The sequence below is a fragment of the Dipodomys spectabilis genome, unplaced genomic scaffold, assembly GCF_019054845.1.
Source record: "Dipodomys spectabilis isolate Male_0828 unplaced genomic scaffold, ASM1905484v1 ptg000175l, whole genome shotgun sequence".
NCBI lineage: Eukaryota > Metazoa > Chordata > Mammalia > Rodentia > Heteromyidae > Dipodomys > Dipodomys spectabilis.
Window position 1 is genome coordinate 13,220,812 of NW_024870852.1, and position 25,740 is coordinate 13,246,551.

The following is a 25,740-nucleotide window of genomic DNA, read 5'->3' on the forward strand; positions in this document are numbered from 1 at the left end:
CATTGTAAATGACAAAGCTCTGTGTCTGCAGGTTGTCCTATGGTGACAGGGATCTCATTACTATGCAGGGTGGAGGGTGGTGTGCTTTGGGCTACATCTGGAGTGGAAGGCTAGGACCTGATGTGGAGAAGACTCTGCTGGGGTATGATGATGAACACTAGGTCCAGAGCAGCAAATGCTGCCTCTCAGACTCATATACCACTGCTACTTGGTTAGTACTGACTAGTATGATTTGTGTTGAGTAAGGCTACAACTGATAGCCATGGGCATCTGGACACAGGTCTAGGGCAGCCTGCCTGCCCTCTATCTACCATCATCATACTAGATAACAAGGTACTTTAGAGATACACAAGAATTTTAATAATTCATTGAAGGACATTAAGATCAATATAGACTTGACAGATGCTAATGGTGATTCTCAAAGTTCTCTGAACCTAATGTTCATTGACATTTAGTGTCATACATCCCCCACAGCAGGCAGCTCAGAGGTGAAGAGAGCACAAATCAAGGAGGCCCAGAGGATGTGTGAGAGAGAGAGCGCGATATATGATGAGTGCGTGGAAGCACAAGTTCAGGAGCCACATTGTCTGTATCAGAATCTCTTCAGGAGCTGGGAATGTGGCTTAGTGGTACAGTGCTTGCCTAGCATGCATGAAGCCCTGGGTTCAATTCCTCAGTAACAAACAAAAAAAAGCCGGAAGTGGCACTGTGGCTCAAGTGGTAGAGTGCTAGCCTTGAGCAAAAGAAGCCAGGGACAATGCCCAGACCCTGAGTTTAAGCCCCAGGACTGGCAAAAATCTCTGTGAGACTCTTATCTCCAATTAACCACCAGAAAACTGGAAGTGGAGCTGTGGCCCAAAGTGGTAGAGAACTTAGCCTTGAGCAAAAGAGTTCAAGGACAGCACTCAGACTCTGAGTTTAAGCCCCAGGACTGGCACAAAAGAAAAAAGAAAAAAAACCCGAAACCTCTTCTTGAGCTTGTATATGAAACAAACATGAGCACATAGACACTGATAGAAGTTTCCTTTCAACAAGAGTCAAATGTAGTCTGAGTTTCCTGAAAAGCTAAGGGCCTTAATGCTGTTAGTTTTAAAAGGTCTGGAAAGTAGGCAAAGAAACAGCTAACGCCAGCATAGGTTTATTGGGGACAAAACTTGCAGAGGAGACCCTCCGGTCAGAGCTAGAGACTGACTCCTTGCTCACAGGCTGGGGTAGTTGTTGTGAGTCTAAGTGGACACTAGATTTGTCTGGTGGGGGCTGGTATGAAAGTAAGTAATGATGGGACATAGAAAACTTGTGAAACGGGCCACGGTTGGCATAAGGGAGGGAGTAAAGTGAAGTGTCTCATGTTCAAAGCCCTGGTCTGTCACCCGCCCAAAGAGTTATAGTCAGTCAAGAAGAGAGGGCGAGGCAAGAGTGTTTGTAAATCAAAGCACTGGTCTGGGGGCTCAAGATGATCCGGATCTTAATGGATTCCCATCCTAAGTCTTCTTTTCAGGAAGGGAATTTGTGCACCTGTGCCTCAGAGAGTATTCAGTGGCTGCTGACAATAAATTCTGAGGGCAATGGCTTCTGTGGGTAGTCACCTTTGGGTGATTACAGTGGCGATCATCTTCAACACTGGTTCCTTGGTTATAGAGATGCAGGACATTTAGCTCATTTAACTTGGTGACCATTGAGGCAAAAAATCATGACTCCTAGCCTAGCCCTTGCCTTGTCTGCTTCTAGGAGGAAACAAGATGGGACCTGAGCTGTGCAGAAGACAGGGTTGGGTAGATGGATGCTGGGTCCATCCTGCCCTAAGGGCAAAGGGAAGAGCTGGATGAGACTCTGCCACCTCTCTTCCTGGAATGACAGGCTCTGGTGGTGACCACTCGTAGCCAGCAGGACCAGTCTTTTCCCTTTTTGTCAGTCGTGGGTCCTGAACTCTGGGCCTGGGTGCTGTCCCTCAGCTCTTCAGCTCAAGGCCAGTGCTCTACCACTTGAGCCACACCACCGGCTTTTTCTGCTTATGTTGTGCTGAGGAATGGAACCCAGGGCCTCATGCATGCAAGGCAAGCACTCTACCACTGAGCCACCTTCCCAGCCCCATAGGGCCAGTCTTGAGTGATGACATTCTTTTCTCAGGGGCATGACCCCAGGAGAAGCTGAGATCCACTTCCTAGAGAATGCCAAGAAGCTTTCCATGTATGGAGTTGATCTGCACCATGCCAAGGTACTGCTGAGCCCAGCCCCCTCACCACTGGGTGTTGCCCCCCCCCCCAAAAAAAATTATTATGCCCCTCTAGAGCGCTTGGGGTGCCAGACCTGTGTTACCGCCAGCTCAGAATCTTTTCTGGTCATATTTCTCATTCCTCCAAGTTCATGGCTTTAGTTCCCCTTCATCTTGGCCATTTCCTCGCGTTCCATTTCTTTATGAACCTGTGTATCACCATGAGATGGAGAGCACATGGCCTAGCATTGTGTATCTACCTGCATGTTTGCTGAGGTAATGTATGATTGAATGACAAAGCCAGTGATGGAAGAAGCGAGGAGTGAAGGGCTGTGTAGACAAATGAGTGAGGGAAGGAAAGACAAGATGATTGTGGGAGAGATTAGTCTTGGGACTCCAGCACAGAGTCTCTCACTAAACTCCTGAGACTCAGGAGAGGGTTTAAGGTGGGTGGCATGGGCCCTGGGCCTGAAGCCCAGGCCTCTCCATTCTCCGGGCTCTTGTGCAGGACTCCGAGGGCATCGACATCATGCTAGGTGTCTGTGCCAATGGCCTGCTCATCTACCGGGACCGGCTGAGGATCAACCGCTTCGCCTGGCCCAAGATCCTGAAGATTTCCTACAAGAGGAGTAACTTCTATATCAAGATTCGACCTGGGGAGGTGAGCTGGCCCTCAGAGCTCTGCTCCCATGGGGTGACCAAAATAGGTAGACCCAACAGAGATTTGGGCTTTTCATATCCAGAGTACATGGACAGAAGAACTGGTTCCTCATGGATCTTTGCATAGAGCACACACACACACACACACACACGCACGCACGCACGCACGCACGCACGCACGCACGTACGCACGCACGCACATATATACATGAGTAAAATACAATGCTAGCCATATGCACTCACATTACACAAGTAGTACATGTCTGTGCATGTGTTTGCTTATATGTAGTACTCCAACATGTACACATATTGAGACACAGCCGGGCACATGCTGACAACATAGCATGCATGTACAAACATGTCCACACCTCTTTTTCTTTAAGTACACATCACATCCATCAAAAATCCTTTTGGCTGTCTTGCTGGAGTACCTGGGACCACCTGCCACCAACAGCTGCCTCCTGTCACCCATGTCACTGGACTCCCTGTCTTTGTTTCCATAATTCAGATCCTGCGAAGCTCCCATTCACCCCATCCACACATCTCCTTGTCTAAGCCTTCTAGGAGTTCTTTAGGTCTTGGGTCGGAGTTCAGGTCCCAGGACCACCTACCTTTTCCACCTCTTCCTTGTTACACTGGCCCATACACACGATGCCCCGGTCTCTCTGGCCTTCCCTGCAATTTTTGAACCAATTAAGTTTCATTCCTGCCCTGAATCTTTAGCATATGATGCTGGTTCCTTCTTCCTGTTAGTCAGCTTTCCATTACTGTAACAAAGCATCCAAGACAATCACCTTTGGAAGGTTTTTTGTTTTTTTTTCCCAGTCCTGAGGTTTGAACTCAGGGCCTGGGCACTGTCCCTGAGCTGCTTTTGCTCAAGGCTAACACTCTACCACTTAAAACACAGCACTACTTCCAGCTTTTTCTGTGTCGGTGATACTGAGGAATCGAACCCAGGGCTTCATTCATGCTAGGCAAGCACTCTACCTCTAAGCCACATTCCCAGCTACCTTGGAGGTTTTTTTTATCCCTAATGAGTTCCAGTACATTTGGCCTGTGGTGAGGCAACGCATCCTGGCAGGAGCATGTGGAGGAGCAGAGTGTTCGCCTCATGGCTGGGGTGTAAAAAAGAGGAAGACACCTGTGTCCATACTCACTTCCACAGGTGCATTGCCAGTGACCTAAAACCTCCCACCAGGCCCTAACTCTAATGGATTTCCACCTCCTTCCAGTATACCACTCCAGGGCAAAACCTTCCATGTAGGGACCTTTGGGGGACATTTGAGATTCAAACTATAGCATGCCCCCATCTGTCAGATCTTAGCTCAAAACTTACCTGTGTAGAGATCAGACCTGATCACCTGAAATCTTCTCTGTTGGTCCCCATGGTGTGTCTGATGTTTATCACTGGGCCTGTCACAGGACCAGGTCTTCCTGACTAATGATTACATAAACGTGTCAAAGCCACATGGCTGGGAAAAGGCTGAGAAAGGATGGGCTGGTGGTGAGCGTGGGGCCCAGGCTCTGCCACTCACCCCACCCCCCTTCTCCGTTTCCCAGTATGAGCAGTTTGAGAGCACCATTGGCTTCAAGCTCCCAAACCACCGGTCAGCCAAGAGGCTGTGGAAGGTCTGCATCGAGCACCACACGTTCTTCCGGTGAGCCGACCTGGGCAGGTAATGGGGAAGAGGCAGAGGAGGTGAGGGTACAGGGGAGCAGGAGTTAGTGGGGACCCCAGGAAAGCTTCGTCTTTCCCCGAGTCTCCTTTCTGGGCTACTTTGAGGTGTTGTTGCTGGTGGGACACTAGGACAAAAGACTCTCCTTGCTGGTCCAAACCCTCCCTCCTCACCTCCATCCCTCCCGTGCAGGCTGGTGTCTCCAGAGCCCCCACCCAAGGGCTTCCTGGTGATGGGCTCCAAGTTCCGGTACAGCGGGAGGACCCAGGCCCAGACCCGCCAGGCCAGTGCCCTCATCGACAGGCCCGCACCTTTCTTCGAGCGCTCCTCCAGCAAGCGGTACACCATGTCCCGCAGCCTAGACGGAGGTAGGGCCCGGGCTGGAGGTGGGGAAGAGGCTTCTCCCAGGGCAGTAGGGGAGCGGGCACCCCAGGTCCTGGCATAACGCGCAGGGACAGCAGTGGACGCATCCTAACTTTAGTTGCACCACACGTGGCAGCCCAGAAATACCACCAACACCCAGGCAGCACTTGGTGGGCAGCTGGGACCCCCTAGGGCTCACTGCCGCTGGGATGCCACCTGCTGTTGTTGAGACTTCCTGGAGTCACGAGTCCTGTGGGATTCCAAGGTCAGCCACGTAGTGTTCCATCCCCCTGCCTGACAAGCTCAGGGTGCACAGGTGGGCGTCGTGTCAAGAGGATGGTAGACTGTGGGTGATGCAAAGGTGATGCGCATCTCTCTGTCTCTCCCCTGAAGTCTCCATTCCTAAGCCAGGTGCTGAATGAAACCTAGATCTGGTTGTAGCAGGTGTTAGCCAAGAGCTGGAGAAGTTTGTAGGGAAGGGACAGAAGCCTGGTTTCTAAGCCAGGAGGTCAGGCTCTTATCCCAATGGTTGGCCCTTCTTCCCTCTCAGTTTATTCGTGTGTGTGTGTGTGTGTGTGTGTGTGTGTGTGTGTGTGTGTGTGTGTATGTGTGTGTGTGTGTGTGTGTGTGTGTGTGTGTGTTGGTCATGGGGCTTAAACTTATTCTTGTGTGTGTGTGCGTGTACGTGCGTGTGTTGGTCATGGGGCTTCAACTCATGGCCTGGGTACTGTCCTTGAGTTCTTTTGCTCAAGGCTAGTATTCTACTTCTTCAAGCCACAGTACCACTTCCATTTTTTTAAATGGTTAATTGGAGGTAAAAGTCTCACAGATTTTCTTGCCTTCGAACCTCAATCCTCAGATCTCAGCCTCCTGAGTATGCTAGGATTGATTACAAGTATGAGCACTTGGCTTCAGTTTATTCTTCTAAGATGAATACAGTGATTTCCCTGCTCACCACCAAGAGAGTATTGTAGGACTCAAATCAAATGATGTGCCCAATACTTTGCACATTGAGCATCTATGGCTAGCGGGGGGAAATTCTTCTCTAGTTTATTGGGGGTAATCTGTGTTCTGGTTGGTTTAACTCAGTGTTTCCCACCAGGACTCAATTTATAGGCTTAATCGGGTTACACCCAGAGGCTGGTGCAAAGCTTCTCACTCTACTTTTTCCCATTCAGAAAAGTATTTTGGAGTAGCTGTGAGTAAGATAGATGTTATTTATTTATTTGTTTATTTTTGTCAGTCATGGGGCTTGAATTGAGGACCTAGGCATTGTCCCTGAGCTCTTTTGGCTCAAGGCACTTTGAACTACAGTGCCACTTCCAGTTTTTGAGTGTTTAATTAGAGGCAAGAGTCTCATGAGGACTTTTCTGTCCAGGCTTGCTTTGAACCATGATCCTCAGATCTCAACCTTCTTGAGTAGCTAGGATACAGATATGAGCCACCAGCACCGGCTAGATGTTATTTTTTTTTCTTTTTGTTGGTTGTGGGGCTTGAAGTCTGCACCTGGGCGCTGTCCCTGAGCTCTTCAGCTCAAGGCAAGTGCTTTACCACTTGAGCCACAGTGCCACTTCTGGTTTTTCTGGTGGTTAATTAGAGATAAGAGTCTCAGACTTTTCCTATCAGGGCTGGCTTTGAACCATGATCCTCAGATATCAGCCTCCTGAGTAGCTAAGATTACAGGCGTGAGCCACCAGCGCCCAGCTAGATTTTTTTTTATTAAATTCTAATTAGTAAAATATCCAGGCACCTGTAAACCTAGCTTCTCAGAAGGATGAGATCTAAGGATTGCAGTTTAAAGCCACCCGGGCAGGAACATCCATGAATGAGATTCTTATCACCAATTAACACACACACACACACACACACACACACACACACACACACACACACACAAAGACTGGAAGGGGAGCTGTGGATCAAGTGGTATAGTGCTAGCCTTAAGCACAAAAGCTCAGGGACAGCACCAGGCCCTGAGTTCAAGCCCCAGGACCAGCACAGCACAAAAAGAAAACAAAAGAAAGCATTCACAGTCTGTAGGACCTTAGCTGCCAACAGTAACACAAAGCCAAAGCAGTGCCATTCATGGGCCAGCATTCTGTGCCACTTTACTGAATGCTTGTCCGTGTTCACTTGTTTGTCCCTCACTTCCACTTTCTCAAATAGATACCACGTAAGGATGAGGAAATGGAGGCCCAGAGAGACTATGTAACTTGCCCAAGGCCACACAGCCAGCAATGGTTTTAAGATGGAGTTTTTTAACATGAATTTAAGACCTGAACCCAGTTTCTGGTGCTGTAGAAAGCAGGAGGGAGCCCTGGACTAGGAGGCCCCTCTTGCCATTTCCCCCCCCCCCCCTCATTGGCCATGTAATGGGGTGGTCAGCAGGTTGGGCTATGGAAGAGACGTGGCTGGGTGGCAGCGGGGCAGGCTTCCTGTCACACCTGTGGCAGTGACTCCCACGGTCACCTGGACATCTCTGCCTATTTCAGCAGAGTTCTCCCGCCCAGCCTCGGTCAGTGAGAACCACGACACAGGGCCAGACAGTGACAAGCGGGATGAAGATGCTGAGTCTGGAGGGCGGCGGTCAGAGGCAGAAGAAGGAGAGGTCAGAACTCCCACCAAGATCAAGGAGCTAAAGGTAGGAGCCTGGATGGCTGATGGAGGTCTAGGCTCCCCAACCTGGCCCCACATCCCCAGCTGAGACCATCCAACCTTGCCCTAGGACACATAGAGATGGGACCTTGCCCTCTGGGTGTTCACCACACCCGGGCGTCCTGGGAGGAGTAGGCATACTGCCCCTGCCAGCCCTGTACACTTCACTCCTGTTATTCAGCTTCCCCCTGCCCAGGGAGGGGGTGGGGGTGTAGGTCTCCTCAAACCTCCTGGTGCTCACTCTTAGTCTGCCTTTAACTATAATCTGGCTCCATATTACCTCCTCTTCCTCCCCTCCAGCATAATCAGGTGTCACTGAGTTGTGTCCCCTTCTGCTGTTGGAATTCAGCGTGCATGCCCCGCCCCCCACAGACATATGCCCATGCGCACTCACATACCATGTACGTACACACTTCAGGAATGCACAGCCTCAGCCTTGTGTGCATTCATCTCAAGCATATACAAAGCACACCTCATATTTCATGCACACAGACACACAAATAGCACGTTCACACACAGGCCGGTGCACATGTGCCAGGCACGGCTTCTCCTTCATGGAGTTGCTAAGCAGTTTTTCCCCCCATCATGCAGTTCTGCTGTAGGAGCACAGGCCTCTGAACACACCCCCACTGCAACAAGAAGCATGAAACCTCACACACACACTCAGGCCCTGCCCCACAGAGTGTGGCTCTGCCCACTTTGCCTCAGTCTCCCAGGACTCTTCTTTACCTTTCCCCGGATCCCTGCTTCCTACTCTGCACCTTGAGGCTGCCTCCCCTTGCTGTGGGGAGGGGTGGCCAGCAGCTCCCTAGACAGCACTACGTGGAGGAGGGTGCATGCACTAGGCCTTTGCTGGGGCAGCCAGCCGTGGTGTCTCTAGTCTGTTTGCTGTACTGACCCTGCTGGTTCCTTTCCCTCCTCGTATATCCCGCTAGCCGGAGCAGGAAACCACGCCGAGACACAAGCAGGAGGTACTGCATGGCACCTGCCCTTCCCTGCCCAGCCATCAGGTCCCCTCCCTCATTTGTCAGCATGTCTATCCTGGACTCATGGCCCCAGCACCATCTCTGTCTGCCCTGCCATCCTCCTCCCTGTCATACCCCTCTCCACTCACCCCTTCTCCCCCGCATTGAGCTCATCTTTTCAGACTTCATCGTCTCTCAGCCATCTCTCCCTCCCTCCTCACCCTGCCACCCTCCCGACTGAAACCAAGTATTCCATGCTTGCTTTAAACCTGCTGAGCACCTGACCTGTATCTCTGTGTCCACCCAACTCTTCCAGGTCATTTTGTGCTTCCATTGAACTCCCCTCTCCCATTTCTCCCTCCCCCACCGCACTGTTCAGTCTCTCCTCCATCTCATCAGTATCCTCATGGGAATTGGCATCCCTTGGCAATCAGATTGGCGGGGGGGGGGGGGGGTGAAGGGGGTAGAAGGGAGGAATATCTTCTCTGAAATAAATGTGGCTGCTCTACTCCAGCTCACCTCCCTGGCAGGTTGGCTGTGGTGTATCAGCTCTGTCGAAACCTTTTCTCCTTCTCTCCCCTCTCTTATTTATTGCTTCCTTCAACTTCTTCCTCCTGACTTCACACACTTCCTTCCCTTTCAGTCTTCTTCTTCCTCCTTCTTCCTCCTTCTTCCTCCTTCTTCCTCCTTCTTCCTCCTTCTTCCTCCTCCTTCCTCCTCCTTCCTCCTCCTCCTCCTCCTCCTCCTCCTCCTCCTCCTCCTCCTCCTCCTCCTCCTCCTCTTCTTCTTCTTCTTCTTCTTCTTCTTCAGGCTTGAACTCAGGGCTTGGGCACTAATCCCTGAGCTTCTTTTGTTCAAGGCTAGCACTCTACCACTTGAGTCACAGCGCCACTCCAGCTTTTTCTGTGTATATGTTACTGAGGAATCAAACCCAGGGCTTCATGCATGCTAGACAACAGTCCCAGCCCCCAGTTGTCTATTCTTTATTGGAACCTTAGCCACAAGAGAACAGACTTTATGCCTGGACTTTATGCCAGGGAGAGGCCCAAGACTGGGTCATAGCCAGAGCCTGGCCTTGATGTCCTGAGATCTGGGTTTCAATACAGTCTGTCACTGACAGAGAGGGTCTCAGGAAAGCCCACTCTGGCTAATGTTCTACCACTTTGAGTCAGCTCCAATTCTGGTGGCTATTTGGAGATGAGTCTTATGGATTTTGATGCCTGGGCTGGCTTGGGAATGTGATCCTTAGATCTCAGCTTCCTGAGTAGCTGGGATTACAGGTGGGAGCCACCAGTACCCTGTCTGAAATATGATCTTTAACCTCAAGGTTCCCAGGACCCCTGTGCTCCTTGCTGCCAGCAGGCCAGTTTGGGATCGTCTCGGTTGTGACTCATTAGCCATTGCTGCCCCAAACCCAACTTTGCACAAACTCCATCAGGTGAAGCTTCTCAGATACACCATTCTGCAGGCAGCTCAGCCTCAAGAAGGGGCTGAAGGGAAAGCAGAAGAAGCCTCTGTCTGATCTGAATCTAATAAACTGAAATTCTCCATTTCTTGCCCTTAATAGAGTCCCCAAGAGTCCCCAAACAGCCTTACAGATAAGGTCTTTGGGTATCAGCCTGTCTGCTCTGTCCCAGAAGCAGGCAGATAAACAGCTTGGAAGGTTCCTATGGCTCAGCCTTTCAGGACCTAGGTAGATCACCGCACTGGCATGAGCTCAGCCTTGGCAGCTCAATGTGGAGAGGGGATCATACCTGTGACTCCAGCCATATCTGGCTTGTTCTTGCACCAGGCTTTAGGATTTGCCCTTCTTCTTCCTACCCTGCAGCATCCTGCTCTTTCTGTCTGTTTCATCCCATCTGTTCTTGGTAGATCAGGAGCTCAAAGGCATCTGGAAGATTCTAGGTGGTAGGGATGGTGCTGGCTCACAGCCCTGTGATCAGGGCTGCAGTCTTACCTTGGTCCCATTTTTCTGGATGACCCTGTCTACACTAAAGACATCCACAGGGTTTGGGCAGCTGCGTGTGTTGGGCTTGGAGGGGCCTAGATTAGATGCCCTGCTAAGCACAGTGTTCCAGGGCTCCCCCAAAGGTAAGAACCAGGGTCCAGGAGGAACCTGGGAGGAAAGCGCAGCCCCGAGAACGCACCAGGGAGTTCTCACTCTGGCAGATGCTGCCTGCTGTGTCTTGGTTGTCACCAGAGAAAAGTCATCTCCATGCCTGACTCTTGCTGGGCTTGCCGCACCCAGACCTACTGGGTTTCAATTGAGTTGGGTATTCAGAGATTAGGGAGCCAGGCAGGGGGAAAGAGAAGGTGACTTTTCCTGTTTGTCATTTCAAGAACCCTGGACCCCAGTTGGGCTCCTTGGCCTACTGGGTCCCTGAGACCCACTGAGCAAGCCAGGTTGGGGGTGGGGAATCCTATCACCATGGCAACTGCTGCCATCATCCCTGCACCCTGCCTTGCCCGCTCAGAGCTGTTTCCCTAACACAACCTCCTTCTCTACCCATCCCTAGTTCTTGGACAAGCCAGAGGATGTCCTGCTGAAGCACCAGGCTAGCATCAATGAGCTCAAGAGGACCCTGAAGGAGCCCAACAGTAAACTGATCCACCGGGATCGTGATTGGGAGCGGGAGCGCAGGCTGCCCTCCTCGCCTGCCTCTCCCTCCCCCAAAGGCACCCCTGAGAAAGCCAATGAGGTAGGTCTCTCACCCTGAAGCCCTCAATCCGGGCCTTGGGTAAAGAGCCATGGGGGTGGGGAGTTGCAATGTACTGACTTAATGATCTTCTCCATCAATACCTGTGTGTGGAGCTGGGGGGCGGAGGGGGGGGAGAAAAATCCACTAACTCTTGGAATCCTGGGACCCATAAGACACTCCATTCCACCAGCTAGAGTATTGTGGGAAGAAGTGCTTGCTAGAAATCCAGCAAGGCCCTCTCTGCTGAATCAGAGATTTGGTGGTGGAGCCCTAGGGCAGTATGCAAACAAAAGTCCTAGGTGGTTCTCTTATACACTCTCCTTTGAGAATCCTGGCAGCCTGATCCAGCATTTAGGCCTGACAGCTGAGGGTGAAGATGTGCTGGGGGTGTTGTTTCTCCTGGAAGGATCCTTGGGACACACCAGAAGAGACAGAGACCCCCCTCCCCCCACACACACATACACCAGACCTCCTCCAGAGGTTTCCACAAAGGACCCAAAAAGCCTCCCTTGCACATGGAAAAAGACGGGTGTTTTCTTAATTGACAAAGAGAAGGTGATAGAATTGGGGGAATTCTTCTATTTACAATTCCAACCCATTCTTTTTAGCATTTGCTAAATCTTTGGCACTATTTATCCCAGTTTGTACCTAAGTATTTTCTCTCTAGGGCCACCGTTCATGGGCTGCAAACTTGATTGTGGTCTAGACTTAAGGCTGCCTGGGTTTGAATCGTGGCTCTGCTGCCTGCCAGCTGGATGGCTCTGGGCTTGTTACTTAATTTCTCTGAGGCCCCATTAGGTGGAGATATTCGTGAAGATTAGATGCGAATGCACGGAAAGGGACCAGCACAGTGGCGCGGTGTCGGATAGGAGTTACTTATTGTTTCATGTTGAGAGTCTTGGGACTCTTTTGTATAGAAGGTTAACTTCAAATCAAAGCTGGAAAGGATCCCTGGAACGCTCTTGGTTCAAGGTCCTCCTTTTATAGATAGGAGCTCTGAGACCTGGAAAGAAGGATGATTCTGCTTCCTAGCTCACAGAAGCGGGGTCCATAGCTGCTTTTCTTGTATTTGCCATTAAACTCCAGTTGCCCTGGAGCAAGAGAAAATGATGTGAAAACCAGGTATAGAGTCAATTGTGTATGTGCTTTCCTCTAATGCTTTGAAAACTGGTGATACCGCCATGATCTAATTTACTGAGTATTTGATTGAATCAGCACTAGCCACTGTCTGAGCTGGCCAGATAGCAGAGAGCTTTGCTCAGTGAGGCATAAGCTCAGACAGAACCTTTTGGATTCCCAGTCTGCCAATTCACAAAATTAGGGATGCTTAAAGGGGGCTTTTGTGGCACGTGCTATGGAAGGTGGGGGCGGGGATGGGGTGGGGAACAAACCTTTGCATCTAAGGGATTCTGTGTTCCCCAGTGTAACCAAGATCCTGGACTAGGTCTCAGAGCCTGCTTTAGTGGTTTCACTAATTGCAGTCCTCCATCCCTGCCTCCTCCCTAGAGAGAGACTTGCCCAGATGGGGCTAGAATCCATCCTGAAGGGGGCCTGGCTGAGGGTGAGATGGGATGCAGAAGCTAGTCAGACTAACCCAGAAGAGAAGGTTGGGTGCTGATGAGCTGAGCTGGGGTTGGAGCTCTGGAGCTTCAGAGCAGCCTGGTTTATGGATGTGCCCCACCTGCTGGTGAGATCTAGAACTGCTAGAGGATGGGTCTCACAAAAGGTAATCCCGTCCAGCACCACCTTACCTTCTTGGCTGCAAGAGCTATAATCTCCAGTACTAGAAAGAATTACAGTCCAGGAGCCCATCTTGGAACTGGCTTATTGCCTACCCCCTGCAATTTAGGGAACTCTTGAAAATTTGGAAGCCCAAGGCAAAGACTGGCCCCTAGGGTGAGTGGCATCACCTCTCTGAGCCCCATTGCCAAGTCCACCTGAAGGAGGACCAAAACTGCCTTCCATAAGGAGATTCTCGGTCACATTGACTGAAATAGTGCAGCACCATATCTGTCCACTGGGATGTTCTGGAAGGTCACAGGGTCTTAGCTGATGGCAACTAGAATCCCTGACCTGAGGCTGGGCTCTGTGGGGCCCTGCAGGGACATATTACCCAGCATTCCTAAGAGCTGCCTCAGATTTTGAGGCCCCATCTAGGCAAAGAGGAGAAGCAAGTGGAACCTGAGCCATTCCTGTTTGCAAAACCCAGGCTTTAGTTTAACTTTTAAAAAGGGATGTGGAGCCAGATGCCTGTCTCTCAAAAGGTAATTTACAGGTTCATACCTGTAATCCTAGCTGCTTAGGAGGCTGAGCTCAGAGGATTGTGGTCCGAAACCATCCAGGACAGGACCGTCCATGAGACTCTTTTTGTTTGTTTGTTTTGTTTTTGGTCGGTCGTGGGGCTTGAACTCTGGGCCCCGGGCACTGTCCTTCAGCTCTTCAGCTCAAATCATGGGACTCTTGTCTACAATTAACCATCAAAAAGGCAGCAGTAGAGCTGTGGCTCAAGTGGTAGAGCACTAGCTCTGAGCTAAAAAAAATCTCAGGGATGAATTCAAGCCCCAAGACTTGTATAAAAACAAAAAAAGCGGGGGGGGGGGGGGAGGGGGGAGTCATGATCCTAATTACAGGACAAAGTCAGTGACCGTGGGCCTCCTTCCTTCAATGGCTCAGAAAGGTGTCCCTCTCTACCTCCCACACAGAGTGGCTCCTCCAGACTGAATTTGTGATTCCAAAGGATGGGGGACTTACTGTACTGGGCTGTTTTCACTCTGTGTGTCTCTCCTGCTCTCTCCCTCTCTTCCTGTCTCTGTCACTCTTTTGCTTCTTCCCTCCCTCTCTCTTTTCCTCTGGCCTTGGGCCTACCCCTGCAGTCCCAGAGGACCCAGGACACCTCTCAGCAGGACTTGGTACCTGGAACAGCCCCAAGCGTGGAAGTGTTCACTCAGAAAAGCCTCGCAGCGTCACCTGAGGTTACTGCCTTTCCCTTCCCTGGTCCCTGCCTCCTGGGGCCACCCACCCATGCCAGTCTACCTTCCAGGGTCTTAAGAAAACCCATCCTCTGGGGTGAGGGTCTAGACCCCTGCAGAAAGCAGCAATGGGTGGCTATGCTATTCCCATGCTATGACCAGCAAGCCGAGGGATCCATAAAGGGCCAGCCCTCCTCATTCATTGTTTCTCAGAGAGGACAGGACTGAAACCATCTTGGAAAGACCAAACAGCTGAATATCTAGCTTTAAAGGAGAGGAGACATGCTATCTCAGAGCAGGGGACCCTGGTGCGGGCTCTGATCTCGAAGCTTAGGGCTAGAGGTCATGTCTCCTTAGTCTTCTCTTTGTTCAGAAGCCCAGGTGGGGTCTATCAGTGGCTAGTTAGGGCATGACATCCCATCTATCCCCTGCCTCCAGTTATTTAAACTCCTCTAGGGCATGGGTCTGTCTGGGTGTCCAGGAGATGAAAATGGGTCTCCTGGTAGATGATCATGGACGTCTTTCTCCAGGAGAATTCTTGGGCTGCAGTGAGCTCAAGCACACAAACATTCTGAACAAGGAAAGCATGGCTTCTGTTCCCAGGGCTCTGGGGATTTCCTGTGGTTCTGTGTGAGTGCTGGGTGTGGGATCCAGGCCCTGCCAGCAGGGGCCATATCCTGCCCTGCTGGGCTTTCAGACGACCTCCTCTGTTGGCATAAAACAAGATTCTATAGCTCTCGTTCAATGTACTGAAACTTTAGGAAAAGTCATGATTAAGCTCCAGATGTGATGAAACATAAACGAGAATTCGCCATGGATTTCTTCTCCATATAAGATAAAAATGATAAGCATTCTCTCTTGAGGGAAGGAGGATTGGAGTCAACAGCATCCTAAGTGCAAAGGTCAGGGACAATGATTCCTTGGAGTCTACAGATGCTTCTAGAACCAAGGATGTGTCCCTGTCGGGGGCGAAGTTCCCGGTGGGCACCCTTCATCATCCTCCACAGAGGGACTCTTTCTAACCTTGACAGCAGCCCATCGTCTCCTCCCCAGTTAGCCAGAGTTGTGTTCATTTCAATCTGTCCATCCAAATCGGCAGCCTGAGGACATCCTGCTGCCCTCTGGTGCCCATCGGCCTGCTCTGTAATCTGCCAAAGACTTCCTAAGCGGGTTGAAAACTTCCCCTTCCCTAGACGTCCCTACTGCAGCTTCTCCCATGAAGTGGTGTCTAGAAGGCCTCATGTTCCAGACCTCCTCCTCCTCCTCCTCCCATAAAGGATAAGGCCCAAGCTTCAGGTAGGGCCTGAACAGCTCCGGGTCAGTAAAACCAATCCCTCTGGAGACTTTTGTCTGTGTCTTGTGTGGGAGCAGAACCAGCCTCTCTGTTCCCAGTTCTGTGGCTGGAGTGCCTGCAGTGCCCCCAGCACACTGCAGGGGGAGCTCTAAGCAAAGTCATGAAGGTGAAAGGGCTCAGGAATGAGATTGGCTGAGCACTCGCATCATCTAGGGCTGCCTTGTTTGGTGATTGGGCCAGGTATGTCTCTCCTAGTACACTGATGATAACAAAGTTTTCACTTTTCCCTCTAGTCTTTCCGCCCCCCCCCCCACCCTCCCACCACCTCAGGATCCAACAAACCTACTTTTGCTGGTTAGAAGCAGAACCCATACTTTGTTCCCTCACTGCTCACTCTGTCGTCTTATGCAAGTCCTCTCCCACCCTGAGAGCCTCAGTCTCCCCTTCTGAAATAAAAATAATGATGCCTGCTTTATACTGCCAGTCTGATCACGTTTCCTAGCACAAAGGGCTAACCTTGCTTGGCATCTGTAACCAGCTCTTACCACATGTGTCTCTTCGGCCTTCAGAAAGAAAGTTTCTTTCCATTCCTCACCATCTCCTCCCTCACACTATGCACAATTGCTCATGTAGACTGGTTGCTAGTTCGAGTTGGGGCAGGGAAACATTCCAGAAGAGGTCAACAGCTCTGTCCTCCCTTGCCAGGCTGATAATGTGAGTACAAGCTGAAATGGGAGCAGCTATAGGAGCCTGCTTCCCAAAGAGATGAGGTCTGGCTTTGGTCCTATAGCCCCAATGACCTGAAAGAACATCTCAGAAACCTAGGACAGCTTGTCTGGGCCTCCATCTTCCTTTTATCTCTTTTTTCTTGGCAGAATTCTCTTAATGAGATCTGACTCCTTGGTCGTGGTAGAGACATAATTTGCTAAAGTGGAGTCAAGGAAAAGGGTTTGCAGTGTTCCCTTGATCCTTCAAACTCCTTCAGATCTTGTAGGCTGGACAGATTCCTCACCATGCCATAACCTGCACGAGAGCCCAAGGTCATACAAACCCTCTTTTATTCCCGGGAGCAGTTTCTGACAAGTAATATCTGGAGAGGTCCTGATAGGAGTGAGAAGAATGTACTTCCCCAAACTTAGAGTCTGGGGCTGGTTCTCGACACATATGGTTTGTTTGCCTTTGCTGCAGGCTTCTGGGACCTCAGGGGAGAATCTTTCCTTCCCTAGGCCTACATATAGAAATTAATTTCCTTGTTAGGGCAGCCCAGACTCCCAGCTTCGCCAGGGTAACCCAGTGATGGAGTTATACATGAGATGGATTCTCATTAAAGTTGTGTGGAAAGAAAATATGATGTCACCCCCAAGATTATATTCCCGTCATTCCCCCTCTTTGAAGAGCTCTTGGGTGTGGGAGGTAAAAACCATTCTGTAGACAGGCCACATTCTGGTCCTTTGGTGCTGTGGTAATGATTTTTTCCTTTATGATTGTGTTCTGGTCCATCCTTTGTTACCTTGTCTGAGGATTTTGTTAGAATTCTCCAAGGACGGGTCTCGATATTTGTTTCTTTGGGATTGAACCCCACAGTGTTTAAGCATTGATGGTTATGAATCTGGCCATTTGGCATCTTTGCTACGAATCTGTTTCCTTCCCCATGCTCTTGGGAAGGTCACATTTCAGGCTGTCGCGTGTGGAACTCAATCCAGTGTTTCCCCTCAGCTTCTCTCAGATGCAGTTGGTACCTGTGTTCCAAGCTTCTGATCTCAGTCAGCAAAGATCTCAAGCATCCAAAATAAACAGGCATTCTTTTCCTGACTCTTACTATCAACCAACAATAGCCAAGTCATTGACCTGCTCTATGCCTCAGTTTCCCCATCTTGTACAATGACAAGACATATACCAGACATCGTCATAGTTCTCTCAGCTCTAACGGTCAGTGACCCCTTGTGATGCAAGTACTTTTGACAGTGACAATTTCATTTGTTTTAGGAGAGGATGAGTCCTGGCCCCTCTATGGATTTGTTTCCTCACTGTTAACATGAGGAGGACTCCCCTTTTATCCGAGTTGGGGGCACTGGTTGAGGAGGGCTGGTCAATACTTTATTGGGGCCTCAATGGGAAAACAAACAAACAAACACAGCCATGATAAGGATGACTCCTCATTCCTTCCCCTGACCATTTCTGGGTCACGTGGTCCCAGGATCAGTTTCAGAGGTAGATTGGTCCCTTTCTCACAGAGGGAAAAGTGACCTGCCCCTCAGGTGCCCGCTCTTTCATGTTAACTCTTCTTGCTCCAATTGAAATGCAGGGTTCGGAGCATTGGGTATTTATAGAAAGAGAGTACGCTAGACCCGAAGACCTGGGTCTTCTTACACTGGCCACCACACATCGGGAAGAAAGGGAGGCTGGCCTTGGCATTCTTGCTGATGGCAGACTCTCCAAGGTAGACGTTCTGGTGGACAAGTTCAAAGTTGAAGTGGCCACAGAAGAAATGGTAGGAGTCAGAAGACCCAGCACCCAGCAGAAAGGCAGGATAATTGCAAGTCCAGAAGACTTTGCGTCAGCGTGGGAGGAAGGCCCCTGGATCAGGGGAGACTCCGCAGGGTCTGCCCGGGCTGCAGGCTGTGTGTCATCAGACAAGGGCTCTGAGCTTAGGGCAGGCATCGGTGAGGCAGAGGTCAGCAACTACCATGTCTCAGATGGTCAGCTAGAGGGCCAGATGGAGCTGAGGAAGGGACTGAGGACAGATGGAAGACGCACAGCTGCAGAAGCCATGCGAGCGGAAGTGGACATTCCTTCTCCCGCCTCTGACAAGGGAGGACTCCAGTCCTTTCTATTGGACCCAGCTCATGCAGAAGCCAGAGCTGACTCAAGTGACGAGACGGATACCTCCTGTGCAGAGAGGAGCTTCTATCTAAACTATGGAGAGAAAGACTCTGGAGACCAAGGCCTCCCGCCACCCCCAGAGGATAGAGACCTGGATGGCCTTCCTGGAGGCAAGAGCAGCCTAGAGCTGTTGGGAGAGCTCTCGGAGACTTGGGAGCTCAATTCCTTGGTCCTGAGGGGCTCCGTCACAGCTTCGGGCAGGAACAAGGATGCTGCCTGCTCAGCTCCCCCAGACCAAGAGGCCAGGCTCCCCAGGATCCAGGGAAGCTCTGATGACCTGCAGGGACCTTCTCCAGGACAGCTGTTTGCTGAGGACAGGGAGGAAGGGCAGCGGGGGATAGAAGGAGGGTGTACTCACCCCCCCACCAGTGTGTCTGGAAAGAAAGAGGCCCCTGTGAGGGGAGCTTTGATGGGACCGGAGGAAGAAAATCCCGCCGCGAGACGGGACAAGCACTCCCCTAACAGAGGAGGGGTGGTGCGTCTGGACCCCCAGGCCTGCGCTCTTCTGCAGACCATCCCTTCCCATGTTAGAAGGCCCGCCAGACCAGACAGAGGCAACTTCCTGTCCAGAGACCCGGGAGTGGTTCCCACAGAAACCAGAGAACTTGCAACAGGGGACCGACAGGCCTCAGAGGTTCATCACATGGAGCTGATCATCCCGCTCCCAGCTTCCCCGGATCATACTGAGGCTCTGGAGGAAGTTTCTCCACACCCAGGCCCTGCTGGGCCACAACCGAGGGATCCCTTTGGAGAGCAGTTCCCTGTATTTCTCAAACCTGTCTATCTTCCTAAAGAGAGTTCAGAGTCCAAGGACCAGCTTGGGTTAATGGTGTCTCCTGACACAAAAGGGGAGCGCAGGGCACCGCCAGTTGTCAGCAAAAAGCCTCGGATTGTCTCTGAAGAAGCTGAGGGAGTTGTACCCCTAGGGGTGACGTTCCCTTTGGGGAAGCAAAAAGAAATGACTCCGTTCCAGGCTGAGGATCAGGTGGGATCCCTGGAAGATATTAGCAAGACTTCAGTGGCCAACAAGATTCGGATATTTGAGACGCACGGAGCTGAACCTCACCGAGCCAGTCAGGGTGAAACAAGGGCCCTTCCAAATGAGCTGACTTCGGAGGCCTCCATGGGACAGGTAGAGCTCCAGCGGAATAAGCTTCTAGACCTGGGGTTTGTCCAACTCCAGCCCCCAGGTGACTCCGCCAGCCCCAAAGACACGCATTCCTCTGCCATGCCTCTGGCTACCCGGCCCTTCTGGGAGGGTATTTCCGCTTCATCCCACCAGGAAAGATGCTCCGAGCTGGAGCTTGTGTCTCCCGATTCAGGCTGTGAAACCACGTTGGAGGAAGCTACTGGGGTAACTGGCCACGTGAGCCCCCCCGCTCCCACTGCGACCCCCCACCCAGGGGTCTGGCCGCATGTTGCGTAGCTCTTTAGAAGCATGCTTCAGTGATGCCCTCGTCATTCTCGCAATCCAAGGCTGCTGTCCATCCCTGTGAGGTCTCTTCCCCCTATGGTGCCCAAGAATAGCCCAGACCGAAGGATGGGCTCATCTGCTCAGCCCGTATTAGCTTGGCCACAAAGATCCTCAACTTTTGATGTGACCCCATGCCCAGAAGTTCACCCAAGTCCCATAGACAAGGGGCCATCACCACCAGCAGATTACCTATTTGCTTTGCCTTGCTGTCCGCTCTTGCTAGATCCCTTCCTGTCTTGCTTGGCTTATCCAGTGATCTTTCTTCATCCTTTCCCATCCCGGGTTTCCTGCCTTGTAGAAGTTGACAGTCCAGAAGTTTCCATCCTCCACTCTGGTTTCCCTCTCAGGTTTCTCTCTACTTCTTTAAGACTAACTTGTCTTCTCTAATCTAGAACAAATCCGGAGATGCAGTCAGGGAAGAGAAGCACGCGACCAGCTTAGCAGCGAACGCCCCTGGGAAGGGGGGGCGCCTGAGATTCGCCAGCCCCCCGAGTCCTCAGGTCTCTGCAGCTCCTTTATTCCCTGACCCCGATGACCTGGGTCATGTTCACCTGGCCAGGATGCATCGCTCTTTAGATTCCCACTTGCTCTAGCAGCGACTCCCTGTGGCTGCTCAACTCTGGCTTGTCTGGAATATATTCCTCACACTTCTGGTTCCGTCCTCCAGAATCCCGCTACACAGAGGCCCAAGGCCATTTAGCAAGTGAATCTCTAAGCACACTGAACCTCCACAACCTGAAGCTGAATTCTTTAAAAATAATATGTTGTGTTAGATTGGTCTTTATTTTTAAAAAAAAATGTCACAAACCAGCTGAAAATGTGTGTGGTGTTTAATCCCTGACAGGCCAGTTGAGAGGTTTGTAAGTCAGCAAGAGCACTGTTGTCAATTACACTGATCAGAACCTCCCCTCCTGGGAGCCCCCCAGCTCCCGGAAAACCAGTGCCTGAGGGCTTGACCTCTTAGGCTTTTCTGTCAGGTTAATGCCCACCCCTCCCACAGAGACTCAGTGAAATTGACAGGCTGTGCTGGCTTCCTGTGTGTGCCTCAAAGCTCTTGGCTCTAGCCTCTCTGCCTCCTCTCCTGGGTTTCCCTCAATCCCCAGCCTCTTTCCATAGTTTGTCTCTAGACGCCACCTGCACGGATGGGCCTGGGGTCCAGGCTTCCATCCCTGCCTTTCGCATAATACCGCTTCTGATGGGCTCCGGGATCCAGGCCTTGGATGGGGGCCTCCTGTCCAGGATTTGCCAGCAGGATGTTTTGCTTTGTACTTGCTTTTGGCCATCAGCGTGAGACCCTCCAAAGGAGCAGCCTCAACCTTGAGAATCTTTTTTTAAATTTCATTTGAACCTTGTTATAATTTCAAAGAACCTTACCTGGGGTTGTTTTTCATTTCCTGACCTGCGCTTCCATTCAGGGGACATCAACACAGCCCCAAGATTTCCGACATTTACCATCTTTATCTCTCTCTCTCTCTCTATTGTTCTCTCTCCCCCCCGCCCCTCCTGCATTCCCGTTCCCCTGATTTTATCTGGCCATAGAGAGCGGGGCTGAGGGAGGGCTCGGAAGAGAAAGCCAAACCTCCACGTCCTCGGGCCCCAGAGAGTGACACTGGAGATGAGGACCAGGACCAGGAGAGGGACCCCGTGTTCCTGAAGGATAACCATCTGACCATTGAGCGCAAGTGCTCCAGCATCACGGTCAGCTCTGCATCCAGCCTGGAGGCTGAGGTGGACTTCACAGTTATTGGCGACTACCACGGCAGCGCCTTCGAAGACTTCTCCCGCAGCCTGCCCGAGCTGGACCGCGACAAAAGCGACTCCGAAACCGAGGGACTGGTGTTCTCTCGGGATCTTAAGGGGCCCTCAAGCCAAGATGAGGAGTCTGGGGGCATCGAGGACAGCCCAGATCGAGGGACCTCTTCCACCCCTGAAATGCCCCAGTTTGAGGTATAGTGGAGCGTTGTGGAGACTCGGCCTACCCAAGCACTGCATGCTCAGAGGGCCCTGGGCCATGTGGGGGAAGACACAGCAGCCAGCTGCAGCCTGCAGCCTGTGTCACGTTGCATGACTGCCCATCTGTAGAACAGCATGGTTCTAGGTCCGCATGTTTGCTCTGTCTCAGTTTCCCCCTAACACTAGATCCTGCTGTTTTAACCCTGGGACCCCATCGCTTGCTGAGGTCAGGTGATGATAGAAGTATGATCTTTCTCAACTCCTTGTCTCCCTGCCTGTGTTGCCTAGCACGTGCTGACAGCATGTACCCGTGGACTTCCAGGGCTCCCACAGTCTCATCTGCAACTCAAATGTTTTCTGTGGTCCTGGAGCTTGAACTTAGGGCCTGGGTGCTGTCCCTGAGCTTTTTTTGCTCAAGGCTAGCATTCTACACTTTGAGTCACAACACCATTTCTGGTTTTCTGGTGGTTAATTGGAGATAAAATTCTCATGGACTTTCCTGCCTGGACTGGCTTTGAACTGAGATCCTCAGATCTTAGCCTCCTGAATAACTAAGATTACAGGTGTGAGCCACTGGTGCCCAGCTTCAAATCTTTTTGTTTTGTTTTGTTTTTTGATCCAAGCCCAGACTCTTCTCCCTGGGGTCTGGGCTCCCTAGGAGAAGGAACAATCCATCAGGTTCTGGGGTCTCAGGCTGGTCGTGGAAACTCCTGTAGAACAAGAAATATAGACATTAAGGAGTACTTGGGGAGAAACTCTGGGCCTCTGCTTTGTGGCTTACCTGTAAACCATGCCACATTCTGCCTTTGCCTCTCACCTTTTGTGACCCACAGTGTGACAGACCAGTTTGTCTGTGCTGGGCTCTCACTGCATGCTGTTTCCTCTGTGCCTTACAAACTTACCGTGATGGTCCAGAGCAGAGCTCAGATAGCTATGCCCCTATAAGCTATGCCCTTACAAGCACTCTCCTGGCTACCCTGGGTATTGGCCCTGCGTACCCTGGCCTGCTTTGATAGCTCCACTCCAGCATCAGCCAGGGCAGCAGCTGCAAAGTCTGCTCACACACTCCCCCCATACACACCCACCATGTGGCAGCCCCTCTAAACCCGGCACATACTTAGCACCACGAGATGATTAAGTGAATGGCTAGATTTTGGGGTTACAGCCATCTACAAGAGACACACCCCTCCCCTCGTGCCTTCTCCCCTGCCCTCTCCCCCTCAACTAGATGACAAGCTTGTACCATTCAGTTCACATATGTGACAGTGGGTACAGCCATGTGCTAGGCCTCATGGAGAAACTGATCATGTAGCTTTAGCCTGCTAGAGCAGAGGTTGTTGGAAACTAATGGCCTCTGCTCGATCTGGCCAGCAGACCTTTTCTTTGACTTAAAAAAAAATTATGACACTGAATATAAGATCTGATGATAGACTCTTAGGTCAATAAAAAAATAAATAAACAAGCAGGCAGGGTGCCAGTAGTGGCTCATCTGTGCCTGTCTCCCAGCTACGTGAGAAACTTGAGATCAAGACGATTTGGGTTCCAGGCCAGCCCAAGCAGTAAAGTCCATTAGATTCCATCTCAACGGAAACTGGATATGGTAACATGAGCCACTCATGTCAGCTATGATGCGAAGTTTAGGCAGGAAGCAAGACTCTCTCTTAAAAATAACCATCACTGTACTAGGATGGGAGGTATTGTTCAGTGGTCAAGTACCTGCCTAGCAAATGTGAGGCTCTGAGTTTAAACCCCAGTACTGCCAAAAACAAAAACAAAAAACAAAGTCCCTTCTCAGAGCCAATGCTAAAAGATGGACCAGACCCAACTTGAATCCTACAGGTTCTCCACCTGCCCCACCCCTCAGCCTACCCTCCCCGTTCCCATTCCCTACCTGACCCCTGAAGACCACAGATAAAATCTTCCTCTGAAGCAACCAGCAAGTGGAGGGTTAACCATTGGTGTGCTGATGGATTCCACAGCATTTTATATATAAGGAAAACTCTTAGTGTGGGGCCTGGTACAGCGTATATTGGTAATAAGTGGTATCAGTAGTATAAAAAGACACACAGCACCCCACCTGACCCCCTGGTGTGGTACCAGGGATAGGGGGTGGGCCTTCCTGATACCGACAGGGGCTCTGACGTTCCTTGGGCTATTTTGACATTGCTTCTGATGTCAGTTCTGACCTGCCTACCTTTCCAGAGGTCTGGCCAGCTACGGGGGGTAGGAGGTGTGTGGGAACTGGAGTTTCCAAGTGCTTTCCTTTCATCTCCCACAGCCTGTAAAAGCAGAAACTATGACTGTCAGCAGTTTGGCCATCAGAAAGAAGATCGAGCCAGAGGCCGTACTTCAGAGCAGAGTCTCCACTATGGATAGTGCCCAGGTAGCCTTCTACTGTATTGAGCCTGGGGGGCCCCACTGCTATGGCCAAGCCCCTTGGCCAACTACATTTTGCCTTCCCTAGAGCCCTCATTTTAATCTTGATCCTCTTGAGTCTCAGTGTCTGCCCTGAACGCTAGGACTGGAGGGAAAGGAACAGACCACAATTCTAAAAGTCTGAATTTCTCCATCTAGAAAATGGGAGTGGTCCAGCTTCCTCCATTCTCCTGGAATGTTGCCAGGAATAGTGGATGGTAGACTGGTGCTCTGGCTTTCAGACCACTGCTAGGGATTGAAGAGATCTTGCCCGAAGGGAGCTCAGAGGGAAAAATCCTAGTCCCCGTTTGGTCATCCATCATACGTGGGAGCTCCACAGTAGATTAACAAGATAAATTAGCAGTGGGGTGAGGGTGAGACTAAAAGTTGTCTTGGCAAGATGAAGCATGTGTGGCATCCAGAAACACACAGGTGCACAGGTGTGCTGCGTCCTGTGCTCTTTCCACGCTCCATTCAAGGGCTTTAAACTTGTGGCCAGAGAGCTGCAGTGTTTGGGGCTTTCGTGTCCTGGCGACCAGTCTTTGTTTCAAAAACTGAAGTAAGAGAGGAGCTGTGGCTCACAGTGGTAGAGCACTAGCCTTGAGCAAAAGAGCTCAGGGACAGCGCCCAGGCCCTGAGTTCAAGCCCCACAATCAGGGGAAGAAAAAAAAACTGAAATAAGGGCCACTTGTACGGTTGTGGCTCCGTATAGAGTGTTTGCCTAGTATGTTCACAACTCTACGTTTGATCCCCAGCATGTGTGCACACAAGTGCACACACACATATACAAGCCTAAAATAAGACCTAGACAAACCAGATGGGCAGCTGCCTCATTTCCTTCATTTTCTCTCTCATTTTTTTCAAGGACACTGGAGAGTTATGAGGCTGCCTGGTCCAATCAAGATTCTTGACTTCTAATGAGTTGTGTGACCCCTAGCAAGCTTCTTTTCTTCTCTGACCTTTTTTGTTTCCATGAATTCTTTTTTCCTCCTTCTCTTCTCCTTCTCCTTCCCCTTCTCCTCCTTCTCCTTCTCCTTCTCCTTCTTCTTCTTCTCCTTCTCCTCCTCCTTCTTCTTCTTTTGTCTGTTGTGGGGCTTGAATTCTGGGCCTGGGCACTGTCCCTGAGTTCCTCAGCTCAAGGCTGAAGAGCTTGAACTACAGCACCACTTCCGGTCTTCTGGTGAATAATTGGAGATAAGAGTCTCATGGATGTTTATGCCCAGGCTGGCTTTGAACCGTAATCCTCAAATCTCAGCCTCCTGAGTAGCTAGGATATAGGTGTGAGCCATTGGCTTCAGGCTGTATCAGTGATTTGTAGTTTATTTTATTTTCATTAATGAAAAGTATTTTTAAAAAACACCGGGCTGGGATGTAGCTCAGTGGCAAAGCGCTTACCTAGCAAGTGCAACGTCCTGGGTTTGATCCCCAGTACCAAAAAAGAAAAAAAAAAAAAGTCAAAAAACACCAAAAGAAAACAACAACAAAAGCCTAAATTCTATAACTCACTAACTCTTCTTACTGA

General features: G+C 50.8%; 1 protein-coding gene across 8 annotated transcripts in view; it reads left to right on the top strand.

The window, feature by feature from the left end:
- The window catches only part of Epb41l1 (erythrocyte membrane protein band 4.1 like 1), a 71,066-nt gene that overhangs the window by 33,257 nt on the left and 12,069 nt on the right, over positions 1-25,740 (top strand). For 3 of the 8 annotated variants that reach the window (XM_042694345.1, XM_042694340.1, XM_042694341.1), the window contains exons 7-14: positions 2,128-2,215; positions 2,721-2,873; positions 4,433-4,530; positions 4,741-4,916; positions 7,404-7,552; positions 11,048-11,230; positions 21,390-21,797; positions 24,082-24,186. In XM_042694345.1, the coding sequence (XP_042550279.1) occupies positions 2,128-2,215; positions 2,721-2,873; positions 4,433-4,530; positions 4,741-4,916; positions 7,404-7,552; positions 11,048-11,230; positions 21,390-21,797; positions 24,082-24,186 (1,360 nt within the window). The remainder of the gene's footprint in view (positions 1-2,127; positions 2,216-2,720; positions 2,874-4,432; positions 4,531-4,740; positions 4,917-7,403; positions 7,553-11,047; positions 11,231-21,389; positions 21,798-24,081; positions 24,187-25,740) is intronic. The other 5 variants (XM_042694343.1, XM_042694344.1, XM_042694346.1 and 2 more) reach the window with 3 other exon arrangements.